Source organism: Lichenostomus cassidix, chromosome Z, assembly GCF_008360975.1.
Source record: "Lichenostomus cassidix isolate B80296 chromosome Z, HeHo_3.0, whole genome shotgun sequence".
Lineage (NCBI taxonomy): Eukaryota > Metazoa > Chordata > Aves > Passeriformes > Meliphagidae > Lichenostomus > Lichenostomus cassidix.
In genome coordinates, this window is record NC_139511.1 from 3,414,163 (window position 1) to 3,439,255 (window position 25,093).

A 25,093-nucleotide genomic window follows, 5' to 3' on the forward strand; every position below is an offset into this window, starting at 1 on the left:
AATAGTTTTTCCTGAATTATGTAACTATGGATGGAACAGAGTCACAAAGGCAAAGCCACATGGCTCCAAGATTCAGGATGTCAAAATGTGAGTCCTTGACAGGTTACACACAGACCTAACTGTTGAAGTTAAAACCCACATCAGAAAATTAATCAAGTTTGAAGCTATTTTACTCTTGTCTTGAAGTCTGTTAACAACTTTTGATGGGATACAGAAGGTTCTAATTTCCTACTTGTTCCTGTGTCCGTTAACAGTAGGAAATGAAGAAAAGCAATTTTTAAAAAATTTTCTTGGTCAAAATTATTAAATGTAATTGTAAAGTAGACACACGAGTAATCTGTGTTTCAGAGAGACCAGTATTCAGTAATAATGTCTTACTTTCGTCTGCAAAGTTTACTTCCTGGTATATTATTATGAAAAAAATTTACTTTTACAAATACCATTAAGAATTGTTTAAAAAATTCTCATTTTCACAGGTTTATACTCACAGGTAAGTCCTTCAGAAATCCCCCACCTGGAAAACACTCACTAAAAATCCTCCCTCATGCTGCCTGGAAGGGCAAACATCAAAAGCAACTTTTAAACTTCATTACATTCTAAAAACCTTTTGTTGAAGGAGAACACTCTGGCAAGTGTATGACCAGTTACTGAGGCTGTTTTGTTTCTGATTTGGGACCAAGATGTTCCACCAAGCTGTAATTGCTTCATCACACCCCACAGGCCCTCATTCTTCCTTTAGACATGTAGGGCAAATCTTGAGAGGGGCAGCTGGGAGAAAATTATCAGACTAATTTCAACAGAAATGTGTGGGGAATTCTATATCCACAGCTTTTCTAACAGACCCACACTGTTCTGAGCAGTGCTGTGATGAGAAACTGAGGCCAGGCACAGGGCAGTAATTTCTCAACAAAAGCAGTAGCACGTGCAGAGTTTTTCCCAGCATTTTAAAGAATCTGTTTAAGGACCTCACAGATCTTCTTAATGTAATGCAAACTCAAAGAGCTTGGTTATTTATGTGAAACACAATTTAAAAAGGATAGTGTAATAGTAATACATAATAAAGTACATAAAGCTACATTAAAGTAGCTTTCTTGACCTTTTCTGACACTCAGATTGCAGCAAACTTAGCAGAAATGGCTTCTGAGCTGCACTTAAAAGTGATGTCACAGTTGAGAATTGTCTTTGTGTAACAAAAATTTCATGTCCAAAGCATCTCTGCTTTTCTAAGTTGATCTCAACATAAATTTAACACAGGATGCTGGTGTCTCACAGGTCAAGCTTCCTCTCCTATTACTTAGTTTTAATTTTAAGTCATGCTGGGGCACCTAAAACTACTGAAGGCTTCATGTCCTCTTCCTCTGCATCCCAGAGGATGCTGCAAGCAGAGGATAAAAGAGCAGCAATCAACCTATTATACACTGCAAACTGAAATTACAATTACAGCAAAGATGCCTTTACTGCACAATGGCAAGCAGAAGTCCCTGTCAAACCCTTTAGGTTTGACAGAGAAAGAATGTCTGTCCCAATGAGGAAATTCAACACTCAAGTATGTGACAAATCTGCAATCTCACCATGTAAATACAATTCCAGTAAAGAAATGTTCATCATATGTAATAAAAACAAGCCTTTAAAATAGATGCAATTCTCTAGGGAAAACATTTATTCAACTGCTTTACAGAGTAAGCCAATTAAGGCCAAATATATTACTTGGAAATAGACAGGCTTTCAGTGGGTACAAACATGAGCTGGCATAACAGTATATTGTATACAAAAATGTTCTTTGAAAGCATCTACGAAAGGTAAGGGTGGAGCAATATAAGCTGAAAAACTGCTTTTCTTTAAGGCAAACAGAAAGTATTTGTTTATTCTTTGTTTCTTAAAAAAGTATTCTTACCAAAATATTTTTTTCACAATTACTTCCGTATTTCTAAATAAAGATTTAAGATTGTGTGACCTTGGATAGAGGATATTTATAGCCACAAAAAAGTTCAGACACCACTGAAAACTTACATGAGAAACAGTGAGCTCATGACATCAAGGAAGCATTTAAGACTTGGAAGTGTTTAGAAAACCCAGAATAGCAAAGCAAGTGATGCACACATCACTGTTTTCCATAATCAAATTACTGACAACTGTAACTATATAGAAAAAGTTACATAATTCCATATAACAGCTGTAGTTAGGAAGTACTGGAGTAAATCATGTTACTGAAACTGCTGAGATGATTTCATGTGGTGAGTGCAGTACCTGATCTAAAACCCACTGAAGCAACTTGAAATTTTGTCTGTGGTTCTTCAGCTGGCCACGGATTTCATTGCTGTTACATAAAAAGCAGAAAGATGCAGCACAGAAAATGAGAATTCAGAATTATTTAGCAACGACTTCAACTAACAGGGCATGGATTTGTGCTCTTCTTCAGCAGCTCACTGTTATGTGCTGTAGAGACTACTTGGCATCGCTCCTGAGAACTATGTACATACACCAAATCAATGAGGTGTTAAGTATCCCCTAAACACATGCCCCAAAAAACACATGTAATACAGAAGGTAGCCTCTCTGGATTGAAATGCATATATAACACACATGTTATGCTGTCAACATGTTTATATTACTAATATAATAGAAATAGCTAAACAAATATCCCCTTTAGAAAGAATACTAACCATTTATCTCAGCAAATGCCTGGTAAGGTGTCACATCACAGCACATTCCAGTAAAAAAACTGTAAGGCTGCCTGTACCACTTACAAACACACATTTGCTTTAGTGAATCACACCAGAAATCATAGAGTAGGGAAAAACTGCAATCGCTCACTTCCACTCCAGGAAACCACCTTCACTTCTCAAGAAGGAGGAACGGTTTAGAGTTAAGATTACAAATCTGTGCTGCTGAGGATGAGAACACATGGCCTTCTCTTCATTCCCAGACCAAAGCCAGCGTTCCTGGGCGTGCTGGTGTCACCCTGTCACACGGACTTGGGTGGCAGCTGGCTTTTGTACATCCCTGCCAGGGCCTTGGCCGCGCTGTAGATCATCTGCCGGCGGGACATGCCGGTGAACGCCGCGTGCCAGTCCGTCCTGTTCACGTTCAGCATGCTCTTCTCCAGCACCTCGCCCACCGTCACCAGCAGCCCTGACCACCTCAGGTTGTAGTCCTGAGGGGTGAGACTCTTGGCCTGCGTGAAACAGGTTGAGAAGTGATCACTGAAATGGTTTGGAATTCATAGGTTTGGTTACGGCTTCAGCATTAACCCACTTGTGCAAATTAAAGCGTAGCAAAAACTTTAACCTGCCCCAAAATTTGCCCCAAGACAATTCTTTTGATTTCTATGTATCATGATCCAAGGAACATCTCAAGAGTATAAATTAAAGCAGGATATTTAAGAGGGTGAAGACATACTGCCATTATCAGGATGCAGTTTTATTTTTTAAAAAAGCCAACAGATGGAATGAATAGCAACACATATTTATATAGTATCTGCTCATCCTTAGCCTGGCTACCTCAACCCAGGGGCAGCACCAGCCTCTGGCCTTGTTAAACCTCATTAAATTCCCATGGGCCACTTCTGGAGTGTGTCCAGGTCCCTCTGGATGCCATCCTGTCCTTCAGGGGTGTCACCTGCAAACCTGCTGAGGATGCCTCAATCCCCCTGTCACTGATGTCCACCAGGACACTGAGCACTGGTCACTGATATCCACCAGGACACTGAGCTGTTGACCACCCAAGCAATTCCTTATCCACTGAACACCTCCAGTTTAGACTGGGGAACCATGTCAAAGACCTTCCAGAAGTCCAGACAAATCCAGTCCACCTGCAGCCCTTCCCTTTTTCTGCAACTGGAACCAGAAGGGGAGCAGTGGGGGAAGTATCACTGCATTTCTCTGCTCTGATGCTCATCCTGGGCAACCACCTTCCTCATACAGATTTTAATTTGGGTTAGTCTATGTCCAGTGTCTGCACAGCAGGTCAAGTTCATCAGTGTGTTCCAGCCATCCCAAAACTCATCTCTTGCAACAATGACAGCATATGTAAGTCTCTCAGAATTTGCAGAATAGCTTGGGTTGGCAAGATATCTTTAAAGATCTTTTCCTGTCTTTCTCCACTGTTTTTGGAAAGCGTTTTGTAAAACTTAGAGAGACAGAGCCATATTTCTCCTTTTGCCACTCATCAGGTTTTCAAAGCTGTAAGAACGCAGGAAAATAAGAACTAAAACCCATCCCACAAATGTCACTGAATTTGGTGCCACTGAAAAAGAAAACAAAGTTACTATTTGTTCTTCCAAAACAACATCTGAGGATCAAACCCCAGTTTAAGTTATAAATTCTTCACGGAAAAACATCTATTTAAGAAGAATTTTCAGACCAGATTTAACTAATGAATGACTCATACCTGCTGTCAGGCAACATGCAGTGACTGGAGTAATTCCCAGTCTGTGCCCAAAGAAACACAAACCACCTCATGAAAAACTTCTCTTAGTGACATTTCAGAACTGCACACTACTGCACTTCATCCCATTATTTCCAAGCTGATGAACCATGATATTCCCAAGATTTAAATATTTTGATTTCAGAATTTTACACCCTTGTCAGAATAGCATACTTGAAATCAGCCTTATCTCTTAGGTGGGACTTTGTATGTTCGTAGGGGACTTAAAACCAGGCATCGGTCTGGAAAATGGGAATCTTTTGTTTTTAGGAATGAGTTTTGTGTCTTGGAATGAGTTTTCAGAGAGTAAAGCATGCTGCCTGCTTGGTTAGTATCTCCACTTTTTAAATAGAAAAGTAAAACTTGTGCCTCAAAGGGACAGAATAAGACCCTTGACCAAGAAATGCTTTTCTATAAATGCTTAAAAATTTTTAGGTAATACATAAACATGATGCAAAAAAAAATTTCATCCTCATTTCTTAAATGAAAACATTTAAGTGTACTGTAACTACCAGTAAAAACTAACAAATAAAATTAAAACTCCAGTATTATGTCTCAGCTGCTAATTGGTAACAAAACTGAAAACTCACCTGCTGAACATATTCCAAAGGCACTGGTGTTGCTTGGGTAAATGTTTCCAGGTGAATTTCATGAATTGGATCCTCAATGATCAGACATCCAATGTCAAACCACCTGCAATGATGTGCAAATTATTTTATTTCTGAGTATCACTGAATTGAAAAAGAACACGTCAAAAGTTGAATTATGACTATTTTACAAACTCTATTAAAAACACACTAATGATGTAATAATGAGACTCAAAGTGTTGCGTATTCTTCAAGTGAAATCTGCACGTGTCAGTTTTCATATCTATATCAGTATCTCATAACTGCATATGTATGCATGTAAAATGTGTAAAATGCATAAAAATATAAATTACATGAAACTTACAAATCAAAGAAACAAAGAAAGCTGGTGGGGTGGGGTGGGTGTGTGAGCAGACATAATCCTTTGGCCATAATTATGCTACAGTTTTCATTCAATCTTTCAAAGAACATTTCTTATTAAAATAACCTTTCCTAATAATTTTTAGGAAAATAATCTATCATTCATGCTCAACATTCAGAAGATTTTCTGGCAAGCCTAATGCTGTAGCAATCATTTAAATAATTTATTCAGAGAAACACTTCTGCCTGTCTGGGCCACATAAACTCCATGGTAAAGAGTTTAGTGGAGCCAGGCAGGAAGCAGCACTTCCATCATGTTTGTAGAAGGGAACAGAGCACTAGAATGCTCTCACTTACAACTGCTAAAGACAGCTGAGAAAGCTTAATGGTTGAATATAACTTGCTTCCAATTAATAAAAAAGTTACTGCTATTTTTCTAATCTTCTAATGTCTGCATTTTTGTGCATGTGATGAGTTTTATTTATTTTTCTGACAGATACTCTACTTTTGCTCTATTTTTAAAGATACGTTTAATATATTTAGTGCAATATGGATGTCAAATATTCTGGAGTAAATAGAAGTAGGAATAGTTTTAATTTTTGTTTAGTATTTATTTCCATCTGGTCTGATATAGATGTTTTATTGTCTTTTCACAGAGGAGCAACTATTACACACATTACTGATATTGATGAGTAGTTACTTGACACTCCTCTCCTTTGGAAATGCACAACAGAAGAAAACTATATAAGTTTGTATTAAGAAAAACACAGCATTGTGCCTAATGCTTTGGAAATTGATTATAAAGCTGCTTCAAGAACTGCCGGTCAAACAGTATGTTACAAAATCAGGTTACAGTGTATTTTAAAATACTATTTATATGTTTGTGCAGGGCAAGTTAAAAGCAGTAAGTACATTCTCAGTGAAAAGAAAACAGAAATTACATTATTTGATAAAATCATGTTATTCTAAGTGCTAGAATATCTCCCAGTATCTCTTCTGATACAATTTCAGAGAGAGAGAAGAGAGGATGCACACAAGAATGCAAAACTATTAGCCAAACTCCAAATTTTACAGCTCCTTAATTTTTTCAGTTCACTGTGTTTTTATATTGTGAACCTAGAAAAGCCTGACAAGGATTTTTATTTATAACAAAGCCTCAAGATGCCTGAACAAAAAGCTGAACATCATCACCAAAACCAAGCCTGCCGAAATACTGCAGATGCACTGCATACTCTCCCCTCCTCTGCTCCAACTGTCACCAGTTCCTCATAAGCTTTGAGTCAACAAGGAATAATATTCCCAACACGTCCCCAAACCCCTGGAATAAATTCAAGGCTCTCACTTGTCAGGAAGCAGCTCCTCAATGAAGCTTTCCACTGACACAGCAGGCTGCTTCTCGTGGATGACTCCTGTCCTGCGCAGGCTGTCTATCCTCTCCTGGGCTCCCTGGGCACCAACACAAGCTGTTAGACAAAACTCTCAACCACATCTTAGTACAATGCTTGTGGATTCATCCCAAAAGAACTCTAGAATGTACTTTTCAAAATGACTCAGTAGGAAAAAACCCAGCAACCCAAACTCGCCAGAGGCCAGGAATCCCAAGCAATAGCAAAACCTATGATAAAGCTAATTAAATATTTTAGGTTTTTCATTTTCAAAAAATACACCCAGGGTAGTATGCAAAGAATTCCTAACTGTAACTGTGACAAGTTTCACTACAGCTAAAACAGCAGTATATTCCTGAGTTACTTTGGCATTTTTATAACTTAAATCTTCTTGGGTTTAGAGTCTAAGTGCTTTAGACCAACTTTGTAAGTGCAAGGAAAAGAATCCATTTGTTGTGGTACATACTCAGATAACACAAAGGAATTATTCCCTTGAAAACTGTTATCACTCTGAAGTTGTAACAGAAATACACAGTACACAGCAATAGCTAAACAACGAAAGGCACATGCACATTATTCTGCTTTATCTCAATATAAAATTGCACCAGACAATACACTGCTGTAGGGACAGGCTTTACAGCTTTACTCCTCTGCAAACACTGGCACAACAGTTAGGAAGAAAGACTTCCTTTTTCATGAATGTTTGCTTCCATTTAGAAAACAGAATATGAAATAGCTGTTTTCAGGATTTTCAGCTATTGGCCAGAAGTGGTGAAGCAACCTTTGCTAAGCCTTTCTCTGGGGCAGCACAGCAGTTTGCCAGGCTGCAGAGGGAATTCTTATTTTTCAAAGAGAACACAGATCTGTTCAGGAAGATCAACTGTTGATCAAACTTTGATCTACAGAATCAGTGGGGAGAAAAATCAATCTTGAAAAGAGTCTCTTTTAAATTCTAACATTCCCAACATGATGTCCTAGTAACAAACTATTCAAAAATGCCTAATAAACTTTGAAACCACACTAATACCACCATCTACGCAAGATGTGATGGCAATCAATGACAGCATAAGAAAACTGACATAAATGGCATAATACACTGACATAAATACTCTTTACTTGCTGTGAATGTGTCTGCAAAAAAACTCAAAAATAATTCAGAGAGCTTTAAACTGATCTAATGATCCAGACTGAGCAAAACCAAAACAAACCCAACCCCTTAACCTCCAATACAAGAACAATGAGCAAACAAAAACCCACCAAAAAAACCCCAAAGAAAATGCTTCCCTATCCCAGAAACTGACTTTCACTTTACAGAAAATGAAATTCTTCTGGGTGAATCTCTCTTTGGTATTGTATCAACTTACTTTTAAGCCTGCAGCATAGCCCACAGGCTGGGGTGCAATGTTGGACTGTGCAGCCTCTCCAGTCACAATAGCCATCCCAAAGACTTCTTGAAAGGCATCCCGAATTGCTGCAACTTTCACCTCTTTATTAGAAGTAACCACTATGTCCAGCTCTCCCCCAGTTCCTGAAAAAATAATTTAGTGAAATAATCTGTAAAAAATACATCCACGCATGTAATTTTCCTCCTTCCCATTGTCAGATAGTTCAAATATATTCTACATCTCAATGGTGTTCTCCAGCTGCTCTTCTCTTTCTCATGTGCTGGACAATACATCTCCCAGGAACCAGAAATCACTTAAATTAGTAGTTAAAAGTCAGATGAATAACTAAGGGATACATGGAGGAAAGACAGGCAGCAGGAACTGACCTATTTCCAGGTTCAGTCCCTGGAAAAAAGAAAAAAAAAAATCATGCCACTCACTGGACAGTTCAAAGAGATTTAGAAAAATAATTTAAGGCATCCATTTCCAGGGATGATCTGGTGTTCTGGGAAGCAGTAAGGAATGTTGGTGTGACACACAAACTCTTCCTCATGAAGGGGATTGACAACACTGATGCAGGTTATAAAACCCAGTGAACAGCTGTCAAATTACACAAGATTTAAAAGAAAGGCTCTCACTAGTTTGTAGTTGTCCTTGGAATGTGAACTTCAGTGTAATTTTACTGCTCTTTTTAGACATTAAGCATCTATGGAACCAAAAACTTGTACACAGTTCTGAATGTTTTCCATAGGTTGGTATGTCCATAAAGGGGATTTCACTCAGCTTTCTCACAATGAAACAAAACAAAGAATTAAAAGAAATCTGAAACTACTATAAAAGACTCAATCACACCTCACATCTGTCTACCACAGCTGGATCACTTTTACTGTGCAGAAACACATCATAAAACTCATCCCTGTTATGAGAAGCTTTCTCAAGAACAGCTAAATATTTTCTCAAGTGTGGAATATGACATCAGAGAAAGCTGCTAAAGTAAACTGCATCAATCAAATGAGCTTACAGAGTTTGCAGTATTTATCCTGACTGAAGTTCCCCCACTGATAATTGTAAGCCCAAAGCTCAAATTTTAAAGAAAAAAACAATTTTCTTTTTGGCTTGCAGTACTCAGCAAACCTCACTTACAGGAATCGTCTTATTTTTATGAATAATCACCAGATATGCCAGAACAGTAGTGAAACATACTATTTTTGGGTTGTAGGGTAACTTTTTATCCCTTTATTTATCAATTTTTGCTGAATGGAATTAGGCGTACAGATTACTGAACCTGGAGCACTTGTTTTAAACGCTGGGCAACTACTGGACTAAAAATAACTGAGAGCATCTTTTTTCATTGATTCCTTATTGATATAAATCAATTTAACATAATTAAACAAGCGCTTAGAATTGACTGCAGGCTTTTACTGAAGTTAGCCTTGTCGGAGTGCTCAGGAATAGAAATGCTGTTAAAGAGCTTTTAATGAAACTAAAAACTAATCCATAAGATATCTAGTAAATTACTGCTTAACAACTTTATGTATCACAACTGTGCCCCATGTTTGGTTACAGAATACAGAATATATTCTCGTATATGAAGTATCATCAAATATCAAAAGCGTATCCTTGTTTATCAGAGATAATAAAGACTGAAGGATATTACATGGATTAAAAGAAAGCTTTTGTGAAAAGATCTGGCAATATGGAAACCTAAAATGTAAGACCTAGATGCATCCTGGTAAATTCAGGGGTAGAGCTGGTAGATCAGGTTAAGCTCTCATATCTGAATGTGACATTTCATTGTACCTTGTGTATTATGAAGTGAAATGACAGTTCCATACTCCATACAAGATTCCCCGTTGTCTTTGTCATAAAAGCACTTTGTTTTTGCCTATGAGGTGACCATTTCCTGTGCAAACAGAAACTGTCTATTCCAGGAGCACAGCTCAGATGACATCTTCACAATGTGCCAAATGAAAACAGTTCAGCTCTTTTCAAGAAAGGTATTACAGAAATACTATTTGCTCAGATGACCAAAAAAAAAAAAAAAACCAAAAAAACCCAAAATCAACCACCTCATCCAGAAGCTTTGGTAATTTCAGGTTTTGGCATGAGGAATGTGAAATTCCTTTGTCATTGCAGTAATGGGGGGAGAGCAGAGCACAGTGGGGCCACTTGTTGAGGACATGCCTTTTGCTGAGGCCCCACTCGTTGACAGGGCTTTAAGAGAACTTAGAGGCAAACATTGACTTACCTTACTTAGCCCAAATCCTACAAGCAAAGCACTTTATTAGAATTACTTCCTCCTCTAGATAAAATTGTTCTGTCAATAAATACTGGGTCAAACTATCCAGGATACTGACAGATCTTGTTTTTAAAAAGGGACAGTCACAACTGCAATAGGAACTTTAAATACACTTTGCCAAACTATTTACTGTAGCTTTGCACTGCATCCTGCTGCTCTTCTCAAATATCTCTAGAAGGCATTGCTGGCTGGCACACAGCTGGCTGGCCTCACTGGTTTTATTCCCACTCTTTCCTCACTAGACAGCTGCTGGAATATTTTCCCTTAAATGTGAAACAATTAACTACTACTCAATAATTAGGTCATCTTCCCCTGTCCTCTGAATTAGTACAAAAGTGCAGCAATGTAGTTAGCTGGGTCACATAACAGGTCCAGCTAAAGGAACCAAAAAGCTCAGAAAATCAAAATGATAAAAAAAAATTAATTGTTTCTCTGCAGTCTTAGCCATTTCCTGACCAGCTTTGTTTATAGGCAGAGCAAGGTCAATTCTGGCACACCTATGGGAGAGAACTGCTTATGAGACTGCTAGAAAAATATAAACCATGTCAGAAAAACCAAAAAACAAACCCCCACCCTGGGCAAATGATGCCTTTTGTTTCCTCATTTTAATCCCAGTTCAGCTACATGTTACATGTAGTGTCCTCCAGTAAAATAAAAAATGGTGAGTATTCTTTCCTATTAATTTTCAAACTGTAACTGAAGTGTTTTTACACTCCAGCTGTAGAAATAGTGTGCTATTGCAGTGGCTTCTGTAGCATTTACAAGCAATACATCATGGTTTGTCACAAACACTTACTGATATATGGAACCATGCCAGGATCCAGCGTTGTGATCATGGTCTCAACCGAATGCTTGGTTTTATCAAGAACAGACTTCACCATGGGATACTCAGTTACACCCTAAATTTAAGCGAATACATTTTCATATTATCTTCTGGTTTGTTTTTTCCCTCCTCAAGAAATTAAAAATGTTACAGTTTAAAAAAGGAGCAAAATAAAATGAATACCAAGCTGCTCTGTAACATCTACTGTGCATTACTCAGCACAAACACTGCAGGATATGAGTATCAGTGCATGGCTTTTTAGTTACAACCTCAAGTTTAAATATGACCTTCCTCATTAATGCAGAAACAGCCCCATCATCTTGCAAAGACAGGCAGTGCTTCTCTAATTAGCAGCCTGGCTGCCTAACTAACATAAAGTCATTATACAGATGGTTTCTGAACATCAAGACTATTGCTACCTGTGGAAGATGCCTGCATGTGTTTATGTCTCCACAAGTACAGTGAAATAATCCATATTTTTATACCAATCCAAAATACGAAGTTATTTCAACCATTATGTAGAAATCAACCTTGGAACTGCAATGGGACTGCTCAGGTATCTTTGAAAGATTAAAGAAACAGAAACAATCCCATTCAATTCCAGACCATTGATCTGTCAATTTTAATTTGTCATAGTGTTGAATATTACTGAGATTGAAGGGAATCTAAAAGAAAGGTGTATGATTTCTTAACAACATCAGAGGAAAAAGGAATTATCAAATTACTTCAAGAACAGCAATAATAAAGGTAAGTGTGGCAAGTACTGTATAAGCTCTTCAACAGGAAATTCAGGATGCATTTCTGTAAAAATTACCACTGCATGTCCCAGATTGTGGCTCATCTTTAAAAACACAATCTGTGATTGGCGCTTGTATACATCAAGAACTTGATGGTTTCAGTATAACTAATGATTCCTCATTATTTCACTTATGAAATTCTTAGTAAGAGGTAACTGAATGCACAGAGCACATGGAATGCTAGTACTTCAACTAAAATCTGGGCTTTGTTACTGAAGTCAGTAAAAGAGACCTTCTCCATAAACAGAAATAGGACACCTTTTGGATCCTAGTGGCAACACAAAAATGTGGATAAGATTGGCTTTTCAATTAATTTGCACTTGAAAGCTCTGGTACTCTAAAAAACTTGTTACTCACGTTACAGGAGAAGTAATGATAATGGCAGCATGACAACTCTGCTCTCATGGTACTGCTGGAGAATTAATCTTGCTCTTTAGGACTATTTCACTGTCAAGATGGGCATCCCTGGAGTAAGGCAGGGCTCAGTCTGCCAAGTCAAACACTACTTTTTCTCCCAGGTGTTCATGCTTAAAAGGGATTGAAAATCCCTCAAAAATTTTGCAAGCTCACTGTGACAATGATTTTCTTTATTTTTCCTTCACATTCAGCATGAGATGGGACAGAATGTGGTCCTGTTCTTGAAGACAGCTCAGTGTTCATGTACAGCCCTCAGCTCTTTATGCCACAATCTTCACAATGCTACTTAAATGCAGCATCTCTTACAGCTCCAGAAAGATTACAGGCTAATGAAATTCTACTCGTTGATGCTGCTGCTTATTTCCTCTGTCCGATGGGATAGCATCACAAGGAATGTATGCTCTGCACTGTACATTCCTTGCCTTCTAGCAGAATAATCTTACAAAGTATCTTAGACACTTCTTAGTGATTGAAAAAATATGTAGTTTGTCTCTCCTTGAAAAGAGACAAAATATAACTTGCTTGCTACAAACAAGAAGGACTTGCATCCCACAGGAAGCAAACTCAGTTAATTAGGAAGTTATAAATGGGCTATGCAAAGCATTCTGGTAAGGTAAAAGAGACTTTATCTTTTTCTGCATGCAATCTTTGTGAAGTAAAAATTGCCTTTCAGGTCTTAAAGAGGTTCTAAAGTTTAGTCTGATTTAAGAACATGTGGCAGAACCTGTTACATATGTGTAAGTTCGTATCACAGGACTAAAATTAACCTAGAACTCCTGCATTTGTCTAGTCCTCTTTCTTCCATACAGAGGAAAAGCGAAAGCAAAGTTTTAGCAAACACCACTATTAGAAACAGCCACCTTGCACATGAGAGTGGAAAAAATAAAGGATTTATAAAAAGGTGAATTTTAAGCACAAGGTGTGTCTTATAGCCACTAAAAAATGGAAATTCCTCATGAAGGTAAAAAGGCCCAAACCTTTATAAACCCCCAGAGTCCTCCAGAAGGTGTTCCACTCTGGGAAGCAGATACTCTGGGATCTTCATGCACCTCTGGAAAAGTGATTGAAGAACCAGTCCCAGGAGTCAGAGATGTGAAATTTGCACAGTTTTCAAGGGGATCTGTCAAACTACCTGCAAGAGAGAAAAATAAAACAAAAGTGTTCACTCATTTTACTGCAGTTAAGTTCTTATAATGAAGCAATATGCTTAACAGGAAAACAGCAGGAAGAACAGAAAAATTCCAGGCTAACTCACCTCACTTCTTGATGGCTCAAGAACAATTCTGCTTGTTAAAGGCTAGCAGATCTAATGAATGTAAGAACTGAGACTGCCTGTACATTATGCACAAACAATTATTTTTTTCCTTATCACTCTAGTTTTAGAAATTGCTCTTTGTATTGTATTTAAATTTTCATAATTAACTCTCAGTAGAAAAAAGAGAGGGGTAAGTGGCAGTCTCTGAACAAACAGACAGGAATATTTTCATACAATAGGAAAAGTAAGAAATTTTCTAATACCAAGTGCTGGAAATTAATAGTAGAAAAAGGAGGAAGCTTTATGTATTTTAAAGGAAAACAAAAGAAACTAAAACAGTAGAAAAATAAAGTGTGACCCTTTGGCCCATTACTCAAGCCTGTTTTAACAGATTTTCCAACACCGGCTTTAATTGAGAGTTATTTTTATTTTACACTGCACAACTGATAGCTATTTTTAGACATTTTCCTAATACAGACTACTTAAAAAGAGATATCACCAATAATAATAAAAGCTTGGCCCAACTGCAGCTGAAGGGCCAAGTTTCCATTCCACAAGCTGAAAATTACATCAGTTCAGCAGCCACAGCAACTGTCTGCATGGAAGGTATGTATTTTTAGCTATCCCAAAGCAATTTCGTGGCTGGAAACAAGAAAACAGAAGCTAGTGCCATATGATGGACTAGTTGTTAGGGATGGATTTTCAGAACAAAAACCTGGTAATTATGAGTTTACTGTCTGTGATGTATTGTTCTGGGGAAATATAATAGTTCAAGGTGGCTCTCTGAGCTAAAGCTAGGAATATGTAACAAAAGCCTGGCTTTCCTAGGCAAGGTAAGAAAAAAGATTTCTGAAATATTTTCCTGTTAGAATTGAATGCCACCAGAACTTAAAGTGGACTCTCTGCCCCAGACCATGACGGTATTTTAAAGGCTATTATCCCTTCTTCTAAGTACAACTACATTAATTAAGAGCATTATCCCTTCTTCTGGGTACAACTAATTAATTAAGTGCACCCAGAATAATGAAGAAGCCACCCAGGAGATCCCCCATCCTGTCCCACAAACAGAAAAGCAAATAAACACAGAGTTACCTACGGTTGGAGATGGAGAAAATGAAGGCATCAGTGGGCTCTGAGGTGCTCGACCAGCGTGACCTCTGGTGATATCATAGGTAGGACCCGAGGAAAATCCTACCATGGGGGGAGCACTGCGAGGTGCATGGAGCATGGGGGTGCTGAAAGCCAGAGGGGCAGCAGGAGATAGGACAGGGCTTTGGGCTGTTGCAATTGTAGAAATGGTTGGAGCAGGCACAGGTGGAAGAGAGGCTGAAGTCATCATGGGAGGAAGAACTGGAGACACTGCAGCTGGCAAGAGTGGTGAGTGGCCAGGAGGAGATGGAATGCTTGGTGTGGCAACGGGGCTAGAAAAAGCTACAAAAATAGGAGGGGAAAAAAAAAGAGACAAAAAAAAAAGTATTTTAGAAGCCTTAATCTCAGAGATTCAGTTTAATAATTGTTCAGACATTTCACAACTAAGTTTTAACCTGGCCTGGTTTGTTTTTTTCCTTCAAAACTAATTTTAGTTCTGCTCGAGTTTTCACACACCACCAGTTGCACTCAATCTTTGGTGTCAGTATCTTGTAAGACACATCTGTTCTTCTTCCATGACCCTACTTGCCAGCTTAAAAAGATAAGTCAACATTTGACTACTGAGTTTAGAGCAGCTGAAGTCTGCCTCAGTAATTTCTAGCCAGTTTTGTTCTTCCTGAGTGGCTGCTGCATCAACTGATGACACAGGAAGGGCTCACCTTCAAGAATAAAACACACATTCCTAATATCTGGGAGGGTGAGAGTTTTTTCAGAGCTGTGGCACTGTAAAATGCACTGAACTTAAGGCAGCCCTCTCTTCTCTGGTACTCAGCATCTTCCTAATCCCTCTGCTTTCCCTGTTTCAGTCAGACCTTCATCTGATCCTTGGAGAAGCCAATTTTCTTCTTTCTAACCAAGTTTAGCCAGGAAGCTAAGTCAAAAAAACAGAAACTGCCATTTTTTATGGCAGTAACATGTTGGATCAGCTTAAGCATCTCACTGGCCCCAGCCTAAACACCAATCACAGTCAAAATGATGTGCAAATCACACTAATGCCATGGTCTCCAAACTTTGTCAGACACACCCATCAGTAAAAAAATAAATGGAACATGCCCCCCCACATGTAAATTTGTTTATACACTTTTTACATGCACCACTGTATCAGTATGTTATATATATTACAAAACACATGCAATAGAAATGTATAAATTATGATGAAGACAAATAACAGTCTTTTTTTCCTTAGAAGTAAAACAAAAAATCTGCTTCCAATGAAAATTGTTTTGATAACATACTAGCAATATATTATGTGAATAATGGTTAACATACAATGGAATACAGTCATTGATAGTGACTTTTTAGGCTGAGCAGTACAACTGAAGAAATCTCACTTTACATCTTGGTTGAACACCTCATGATTCAGGAATTTGAAGGTCTGGTTGTACATTCAGACTGTTCTGAATTTGGCTTTAGGGGCTGCCATGGCTGGAAAAGAGACCTTATACAGATGTACATGGAAGAAGTTCCTCACTGGCTGTGCTTGCTGTAGAATTCCATTAATATTCCACTCCTACCCATCAATCGTGCAACCATTTTCCTTGAAATTTAGCCGGCAAATTTTCATCTTGCCTGATGTCCATCAACAGTCCTTGCAAACAAGTGTGCAGCATTTTTGTATGTTTAATGAGTGGGATCAAATCCCAAGGGAATTGTTTGGAAGATCTTTACACAGATCAGGAAATTCTCTTTGCAGTTTGATGTCTACAGATCTGACAGTTTTTATGCAACACTTGCATTGGTTTTGGCTGCAGGAATTAATAACGATGGAAGCATTTCCAAATATCAGTTTTGGGAATGGTTTCTCAGAAACATGACTTTCTTACACAAGTACTTCCTGTATCACCCCTTGTTGAAATGTCACCTTTACCCAGAAGGGATAAATTATGAGTGTGTATTTTTTTTTTAAATATCTAGTAGGTCATACGCTGCCGACAGCCTTTTACCACCACAAAAAACATCAGCAAATCTGGGACACAGTTTGTGGGGAAAAAAAAAAAAAAAACCTAGAAAAAAACATCATGTCCACATTAAGTTCAACAAGTCTTGCAGACCTTGCCACTGATGGCCAGCAAACCTCTGTGCCATACTAAAAAAAAACCCAAAAAAACTCCCTTTCCTGGTGACTCCCTATCTCATTGCAAAATACTGTTAAAAAAAAAGTCTACTATTTAAAGACCATTTTTATAAAATTAATCTCATTGATAGCATCCTGTAGTACTTTATGCCCTTCTGGCTTTGGTTTCTTTGCTTGTCTGTGAATGAGGCAGTGAATATATTCCATGTGTGGTAACATCTCTGCAACCCTACTGTAGAATCCACTTTTATCCTAGTTAATGCAACTGCTCTATCAGAGGTTATACTTCCACACTTTTATTTTAAAAATTGCTTTTATTATAGAACTCTTTTAATGTTGTTTCTCAGTATATTCCTCCTTTAGCACTTGACAGGTGAGACTGCACAAGTCTGACTCAAGAATATCACATATGCCAAAAAATTCAGTATCTGGTACTCAAATATGGTGTTCAGAATCTTGAAAAATCAGAAATAGTGCTCTGATTACCACCCACAAGTGAGAGCTTAGAGCACCTTCCAGAACCTGAAGGGGCTTACAGGAGAGCTGAAGGGACTTTTCACAAGGAGATGGAGTCACAGCACAGGGGGAATGGCTTTAAACTCACAGAGGCAGGTTTAGATCAGGTATCAGGAAGGAATTGTTCCCTGTGAGGCTGTGGAGCCCCTGGAATAGAATTCCCAGAGAAGCTGTGGCTGCCCCTGGATCCCTGAAGTGTGTAAGGACAAGCTGGACAGGGCTTGGAGCAACCAGGGACAGTGGAAGGTGTCCCTGCCCATGGCAGGGGGTGGCACTGGATGAGGTTTAAGATCCCTTCCCACCCAAACCATCTGGGATTCCGTAAGTATTAAAACACTAGTGATTATTCAGGTTTACCACTATCCTCTAGAGACCTGTAAATCTGTTTTAACTCCCTCCAATGCTGCTCATCTAACTGTGCATTGCATTGCAAAGTATTATTTCCCTGGCCCTGCATCCTCACAAAAACACAAGCGCATCCACATCACTTCCTACAATAGTTACAAGAATTTAAAAAAAAAAAAAAAGTTTAAAATATTCAGTGTGATACCAGATGTATTACAGATAAGGAGTACACTTCCATGATTAAGGAACAATTTAAATCCTTCCAATTAGCCAGGAGAAGAGAACTGCAATTATGCTGATTGCAACGTTTTTGTAGTACTTCAAAAAACATGAATAAAGGTTTCTGTACCTGGTGTTTCAGATGTGGCAGCAGCAGAAGCCACCCCTGCTGTGCTTGGAGGGGTGCCTGGTGGAGTCGTCTCTATCCCAGCCTCTTCCATCATTTTCCTTCAGCTAGAAAAACCTGTGAAGGAAAAGAAAAATAGAGTGCTTCTTGAGAAACAAGGGAAAGGATTTTAAATTAGAATGCGAAGGCCACAGCAGAGTCATTTACCTTCCTGAACAGAATACACAATTCAAATGTCATCTCTAGATGGAAAAAAAAGGAAACCACTGATTTACCTCAAGGACAAAATTATCCAGTGTGTCCTCCCTTCTCCTGTATCTTCCCTTTGTTTTTAGCACTGTGATAATACCTCAAACTCCCAGACTCTTTCTAAAACTTTGCTGTGCATACCCAGCTACTGCTTCCAATATACACTGGTGGTACTTAAAAAAGTAACAATAACGAAGTAATTACAAATCACAAACCCCATATCCCACTGCAAGAGAAGCTTAACTGACAGGGTACAGTCCTGCTGCATTACTGAGCTGTGGTAATGCCAACCAGGACCTGCTGCTTCCAGCATGAATAAAATCATAATGAAATTAATTTACTCCGAACAAGTTTTCCAGTACAGCCAATTCCTGTCAAATCTGCACACCACACTTCTCTGGTGATGTTATCAAAATAGGAGTAATTAAGGCTTTGGTTTTTATTTTGAAGGCCAGAAGTCTTATACATATTTGAGTTAACTTTTAAAATATACTACTTTTAAAAAGAACAAATTTACATACTTATTTAACCATCTTAAATTAATGGAAAAGGGCTTAGGAGAAGAAAAGTGGAAAAATTAAGATTTTCATGAACACTAGGAGGTTTTCATTCTTTAGTGCATTGGCAGCTTACAAAAAAATCCTGTTTCCTCACAAATCTGGTAATCTACACAGCAATGAGCTGCACCATTCCCTGATGCAGCAGCTCTTAAGGAAATTTTACTGCAATAAAAATCCTACAAAACGTAATTATATATGTGAAAAACAGACAAGCTCAGAACCTTTCCCACCACATCCATTCCATCAGTGGCTACTGTGGACTGCCATCTTACTCCCTTCAAGAATTTACAGAAGAAAAGGCTTAAATAATATGCTGAATAAGAATAGTCACATATATATGAAAATGAACTCTGCTTACAAAAATACTGGGTCTTTCCTCTTTTTAAAAAAAAAAAAAGTAAAAATTCCTCATTCCCTTATCGTCGTTTCAAATGTATATACAACTCCTAGTTTAATGTGGAGGAAAAATTACTCTTTTTACCAAATTGAAAAATCCAGACAGCAGGACATCAATGTCAGTCTTGACAAGTACAGAAAGAGTTTCAAAACCAAGTGAAAGTATCAAAATCACACAGGAGAAAACACAGTCCCTCTGACAAATCCCTATGATTTGAATTAAGTGATTCAGGATTAAATGCTTGAGCCCAGCCACAGAAAACAAGTGAACATGGCTTATGTGCAGCACTCTCCACAAAAACTGTTATGACAGATGGATTTTGGGTTCTGAGCATCTCTAATTCACTTAAAGGCTCCTCTTCAGATGGGATGAAAGGGTCAGTAATTGCCTGGTGGGGAACAGACTGTCCTTGCAGAGTAAGTACATCTCATCATTCTTCAGAAAGGAAGTGCAGTGTCTTCCAGTGAGTTCAAGAATTTGCAATATTAAGATTTTTGTCTTTTAATCAACCTACAGCAATTTACATTCCTCTGAACAGAGACATTTCTTAAATTATCTTCCCAGTTATACACTGCAAAGCATGAAAGAACTTTCCATTGTGCAATTAAATTAATCACTGTCCAAAACCTAGAAACATTTTTTTCAAGGCTCTTCCAATCTGCTGCTTGATTTCACCTAATGCCATGATTAAAAGCTGCTGAGAGGTATTTACTACTTAAAATAAATTTTATGGCCATGCAGAATGACTGATAAAGTTCCACACAGAGCTGCTTTTCAAAAATCAGTGCAAGGATTTTTGAAAGCTTGATAAACCTATTACAGTGGTAGTGCTGTGAGGAGAGAGAAGGAGCAACCTCTGAAGAAGTCACCTAACATCTGGAAAGTCGGGAATTAGTAGATACATAAATAACTCTGTCATTGTTTTTCTCTATTAACTTTGCTATAAAAAAGATGAAAAATGGAAATAGTAATCCAAAGTGTGCAAAAAGTCATGCCAGTCGCTGTAATAGGATAAAAATCCCATATGGAACTGACTGAAATGATGTCTTTACTAACATGAAGCCTGCACAAGTAACAGTTTTCTGTACATTGATTTTTCAACATGAGCCAGTTACAGTTTGCATGTACAGTATTAGGAAAAAAATAAATAATTTTAAGAAAAAGTTAAGGGTAAAGAAAAGGCATGGGAACAGGCAAAAGACAAGCTAAAAGTACAACAGGTAAATTGAAGCTAACAACTCATCATGTTGAAATAATCCAGCAGCACACATTATTCAAATGATCCTACAGGATATATATGAACATAATGGCCTACCCTAAACCAGCTGTGTGTGAGGAATGGGGAAGCATTTGGGAGGAAGAAGAGCACAAGGGGAAAAAAAGCAAAGCAACCCATTAACAGTGCTCAATCCTCAAATATTCCAGTGGGGATTCCCACCTCCCCTCACGGGAGATGCAGGAAAAACGTTTCCCAGCAAAATCAGCCTACAATTGGTGACACAACAATTGCTGGGTGCAGAATTGGGCTGTCTTTTCAGTGATTTGTGAAAAAATCCCAAAGTTATAGTAACAACTCTTCATTATCCTAGCGACAAACACATAATTTGCAACAAGGAGCGCCTGAAAACTCAGCCTGACTTCTTAAGGAAGTGACTTTTGTGCCTTCTTGCAAACGAGAACATTTTGGTTTCCTAAACTGCAGGGGCAAAGGGAAAACCCAGAGACAGGCAAAGCGAAGCACATGGAATTAGGTGGAAATAATATCAGTACTGCCATCTAGTGATTTGTGACCATAAACTGCAAATTTGATAATGCTGCATTTCGGCAGAAGAAAATCCTGGCTGATTGTATATGAAGAAAAGAAGAAGGGATAAGAGAAAGAGAAATACAGAAAAAACATAGTTCCAGTAACCAGTCATCCTTAAAACAAACATTTTAAGAAGCACAAGCATGAATTTGGTTAAAAAACCCCATTTTTAATGTTTTTGATTTGGTTAAAAAAAACATTTTTCAGTACAATGACGACACTGTAAGGATGATGCTAAACCCCCATACAACACACAAAAAAGAATACTGTACCCACAAGGTCTGTCTCTAGAACTATTTCTCCTGATTCTCACCAGCTGAACCTTATCCATTAACCTAATCCCAAACTAGGGCATTAGGCTGTGTATACTGAACAGAAAACCAGGCTAAAGCTTTGACTGAAAATTTTAACAGGGCTTGAGCTAAAAGCAGGAATGAAATAATTTGATTTAGAGACTAAAAGGCTTAGCTGACAAATTAATCATCTTTTCACTTTGGTTTAATAGGAAGTAATTACATTTGTGCTAATATTTTGCAATAATCTTAATGACATAACCACACTTCAAAAGCATTCTTCAGGTTATTACTCCAAAATACAGAAATTCACAGCTAATGATAAGATTACCTACAAATGGAGATTAGCAAATTTTATGTGGATAAAACCACATTATCTAGAATCAGCCATACTTCAGAGCTTATAATGAGGTGTATTTTCAGTCACCTTTAATTGATCCCTTCTTCTATTTCAGTCGGTGCTCCTGCTAATAAAAAAAAACCCAAACAAAAAAATCCAAAACAAAACAAAAACCACAAAAAAGAAACCACAATGTATTTAAGTACACTAAAAAGGGAAACTGCTTTCTAAATAGAGCCTAAAATGAAATATGACCACTTAGCTGGAACGCTAAATTAAAATGCCACTAAACTTCTTGACTTTCATCACAGTAGGCACAACTTTTAATTAAGTTTGGACAGTGCTGGCTGCATATTCTGCTCATGGCTAAGCACAAGCTGACAAATGTCCAGAATTAGGTGCAGCTGACATCAAACAAAACGACAACACTTCAAAAAAATGAAACCAGAACAGAGCTAGACCCTGAGCATATTTGAAACTTTCATCTGAAAAATCCCTCTAGTGTTTTTTTTCACTCTAGAAAGGGAGAGCACTAAGTCAGGGATAAAAGTTCCTTCAGACTCTGGTCTGGAAAATGCAGGCAGGTCCCAGAGCACACACAAAGTCTCAATGAAGCCAAAGGCATCATCAGTTCAATCACCTCGTGTTGAATGATATGTTCCAAAGTCTAAAGTCTTACAGAGAGGTAATCAGGAGAGGTGAAAAAACAAAACAAAACAAAACAAACGAAAAAGCCCAACCAAACAAAACAACAAACCAAAACCCAGGAACTCTCCTATACCTGTTTTCTGAGACTTTAGGGTTCTTTACTGATGTCACACCTTGAACAATGCACCTGTGTGCGAGGCCATCCCTTGACTTAAAACTGAAGTGGTAACTTGATTAATGCTTTTGTGCAGGAAACTGAAGCTAAGCCAACTTTTCTCCCATTCATCACGAAGCTGATTGCAGCAGGTAAATACACTTTAATCACACTTGTTATTTTGGAGCTCTGTTTAAGCTGAGCTTCCTCCAAGATAGCATGGCACCTCTGTGCAGTGTGCTAGTTTTCATGTTTTCCAGGACAGCTAAACGCAGAATTTAATGTATTTAAGTAACCATGGATAGTGAAAAACATTCAAACTGAAAAGAGAACAGGTTTAGGTCAGATATTAGGAAGAAATCTTTTCCTGTGAGAATGGAGAGGCCCTGACCACAAACCCAGCAAGCCCCATTTTTCCAAAGGTTTCCCAACCTTATCAGAATTGTTAGAAATCCTTATTTTTCCCCCCACGTTCTCAGTGCCATCGCCACTGATTTGCAGCAGACCACACCCCCTCCCTCTTCCCTTTGCTATCAAATATTCCAGTGCCACAAAACCCTCACTAAAACAGGGATGGCTACAGAACTACTGATTTTTAACACCATCCAGCAATGCCATCCAACACCACCACGCCACCAAAAAAGAACCAAACACCAAAAAAGAACCAACCATCCCAACAATCTGCACCAACCGTTCCTATCATCATTTCCAGCGTGTAGATATCACAGTATCACGGATGAAAAAGCTCCAGCACTTTCAGAGGTGTTTTCCCAAAAGAAACAACGTGTTGGTTTGTTGTCTTTTGGGTTTTTTTTTCATGTAACAATAAAAACAAATAGATCATACACAGAGCAAATTACACCTCCACAGACACCACATAAAGCAGCCAAGCTGGAGCACCATTTCTCTCCGGCTAAATGCGGAGATTCCCGAGGGTGAGCAGAAACCGCAGCGATTTTACCTGCGGTATTTCACTCCCTCCCTCGCTGCAGGGCAGAATTCCCACCGCGGGGCTCCCAGCAGCCAAACTCCCCCTCAGCAGGAAGGAGCAGGAGGACGCTGTGGACACAGCGGGATAAATCCCGCCGGGAATGCTGCTCCCTGAGCCTCACCTCGGAGCAGCCTGGGAGCGCCGCAAGGACGAGCCGGTGAGCAGCACACGAGAAGGGAGAGACAGAGAGAGAGGCAATTCCGCACCGCGCCGGGCCCGCCGCCGCCCGGCCCAGCCCTCCGCCCGCTCCTCCCCGCCGCCGGGCGCCACGGGGCACAGCGCGGCGCCTCCCCCCGCCGGTAAAGCGCCTCACCGAGCTCTGCCTCCCCGTCCCGTCCCGTCCCGTCCCGGCGTCTCCTGTCCCAGGGATACACGGAGGGAGGCCGCGGCCGGCGCCGCCTCGGACTACACCTCCCAGCACGCTCCGCGCCGCCGCCGCCGCGCCCTGCCACGTCTCTCGCGGCCGCGTCCAAGGACCCCTCGCGGGGGGGAACACCCCCGTCCTGCGCCCTCAGGTTGGTTCAGTCCGAGCCCATAAAAGGGTGGCGGCGCGGGCGGGGCGCGGCAGTGCCACGTTGGCGGTGTGTGTGGCGGGAGGTGTGGTGGGCTGTGTGTGCGTTTGCCTCGCAGCCGAAACAAGCCGCTAGGCGCCCTGTGTGTGGGGACTTGACGTGTGTCTCGGTTGACGGGGTTTGTTCTCACAGAATCAGGTGGGGAAAAGGGGTTATGGAGTCGAGGCTGTGACTGAGCACCACTTTGTCACTCAGGCCGTGGTACTGAGGGCCACGTTCAATGTTTAAGCAGCTTCCTTAACACTGACTCCACCATGTCTCTGGACAGCCTCTTGCAGTGTCTGAAAACTTTTTTCATTAAGAAATTCCTTCTGATGTCCAACCTGAGCCTCTCCTGGCATAGCTTTCCTCTCCTGCTGTCCCTGTTCCCTGGAGCACAGCCTGACCCACCCCGGCTGTCCCCTCCTGTCAGGAGCTGTGCAGAGCCACAAGGTCCCCCTGAGCCTCCTTTTCTCCATGCTGAGCTCCTTTCCCAGCTCCCTCAGCCATTCCAGGTGCTCCAGCCCCTTCCCAGCTCCGTTCCCTTCCCTGGACACTCTGCAGCCCCTCAGTCTCTTGTCGGGAGAGGCCCAGCACTGCACACAGCACTCGAGGTGTGGCCTCAGCAGTGCCCAGCACAGGGATGGTCACTGCCCTGCTCCTGCTGCCACACCATGGCCGGGACAGGCCAGGGGACACTGGCCTTCTTGGCCACCTGGGCAGTGCTATCAACATGAACAGCCCTTCCAACATCCTTCCCTGCCTACAGGGGAGGAAAAAATTACATGGTTGATTAAATCTTGCTGCCTTGACATGCTATCAGGCACCCATTCCAGCCAATAATGGGAATTTGAAGTGTGTCTCAGTAAATATACTCCACTGAGTGTATGTATAAGATTACGGAAAAGTCAGCAAAGCCAAGTATCTTTAAATTACATTAA

At 39.7% G+C, this 25,093-nt stretch overlaps 1 protein-coding gene across 1 annotated transcript; it reads right to left on the reverse strand.

The window, feature by feature from the left end:
- Positions 1–1,637: 1,637 nt before the first annotated feature.
- On the reverse strand, positions 1,638–24,027 carry PRRC1 (proline rich coiled-coil 1). Its single transcript, XM_085043180.1, has 9 exons — positions 23,915–24,027; positions 18,166–18,279; positions 14,825–15,163; positions 13,455–13,609; positions 11,237–11,339; positions 8,121–8,284; positions 6,714–6,817; positions 5,015–5,117; positions 1,638–3,174 (listed from the first exon to the last, which is right to left on the reverse strand). Exons 2-9 carry the CDS (start codon positions 18,257–18,259, stop codon positions 2,965–2,967), a joined length of 1,272 nt encoding a protein of 423 aa, XP_084899306.1. The 5' UTR covers positions 18,260–18,279; positions 23,915–24,027; the 3' UTR covers positions 1,638–2,964.
- Between the last annotated feature and the right edge of the window lie 1,066 nt (positions 24,028–25,093).

What these genes read in the sequence shown, in the direction of transcription:
- PRRC1 (XM_085043180.1), bottom strand. Translation starts at nt 18,259, where the DNA reads ATGATGGAAGAGGCTGGGATAGAGACGACTCCACCAGGCACCCCTCCA. An exon ending in TGGCATGGTTCCATATATCA is followed by an intron (nt 8,285 to 11,236) that starts GTAAGTGTTTGT and finishes TTATTTTTTCAG; the next exon opens with GAACTGGGGGAGAGCTGGAC. An exon ending in CTTTGGAATATGTTCAGCAG is followed by an intron (nt 3,175 to 5,014) that starts GTGAGTTTTCAG and finishes TGTTTCACGCAG; the next exon opens with GCCAAGAGTCTCACCCCTCA.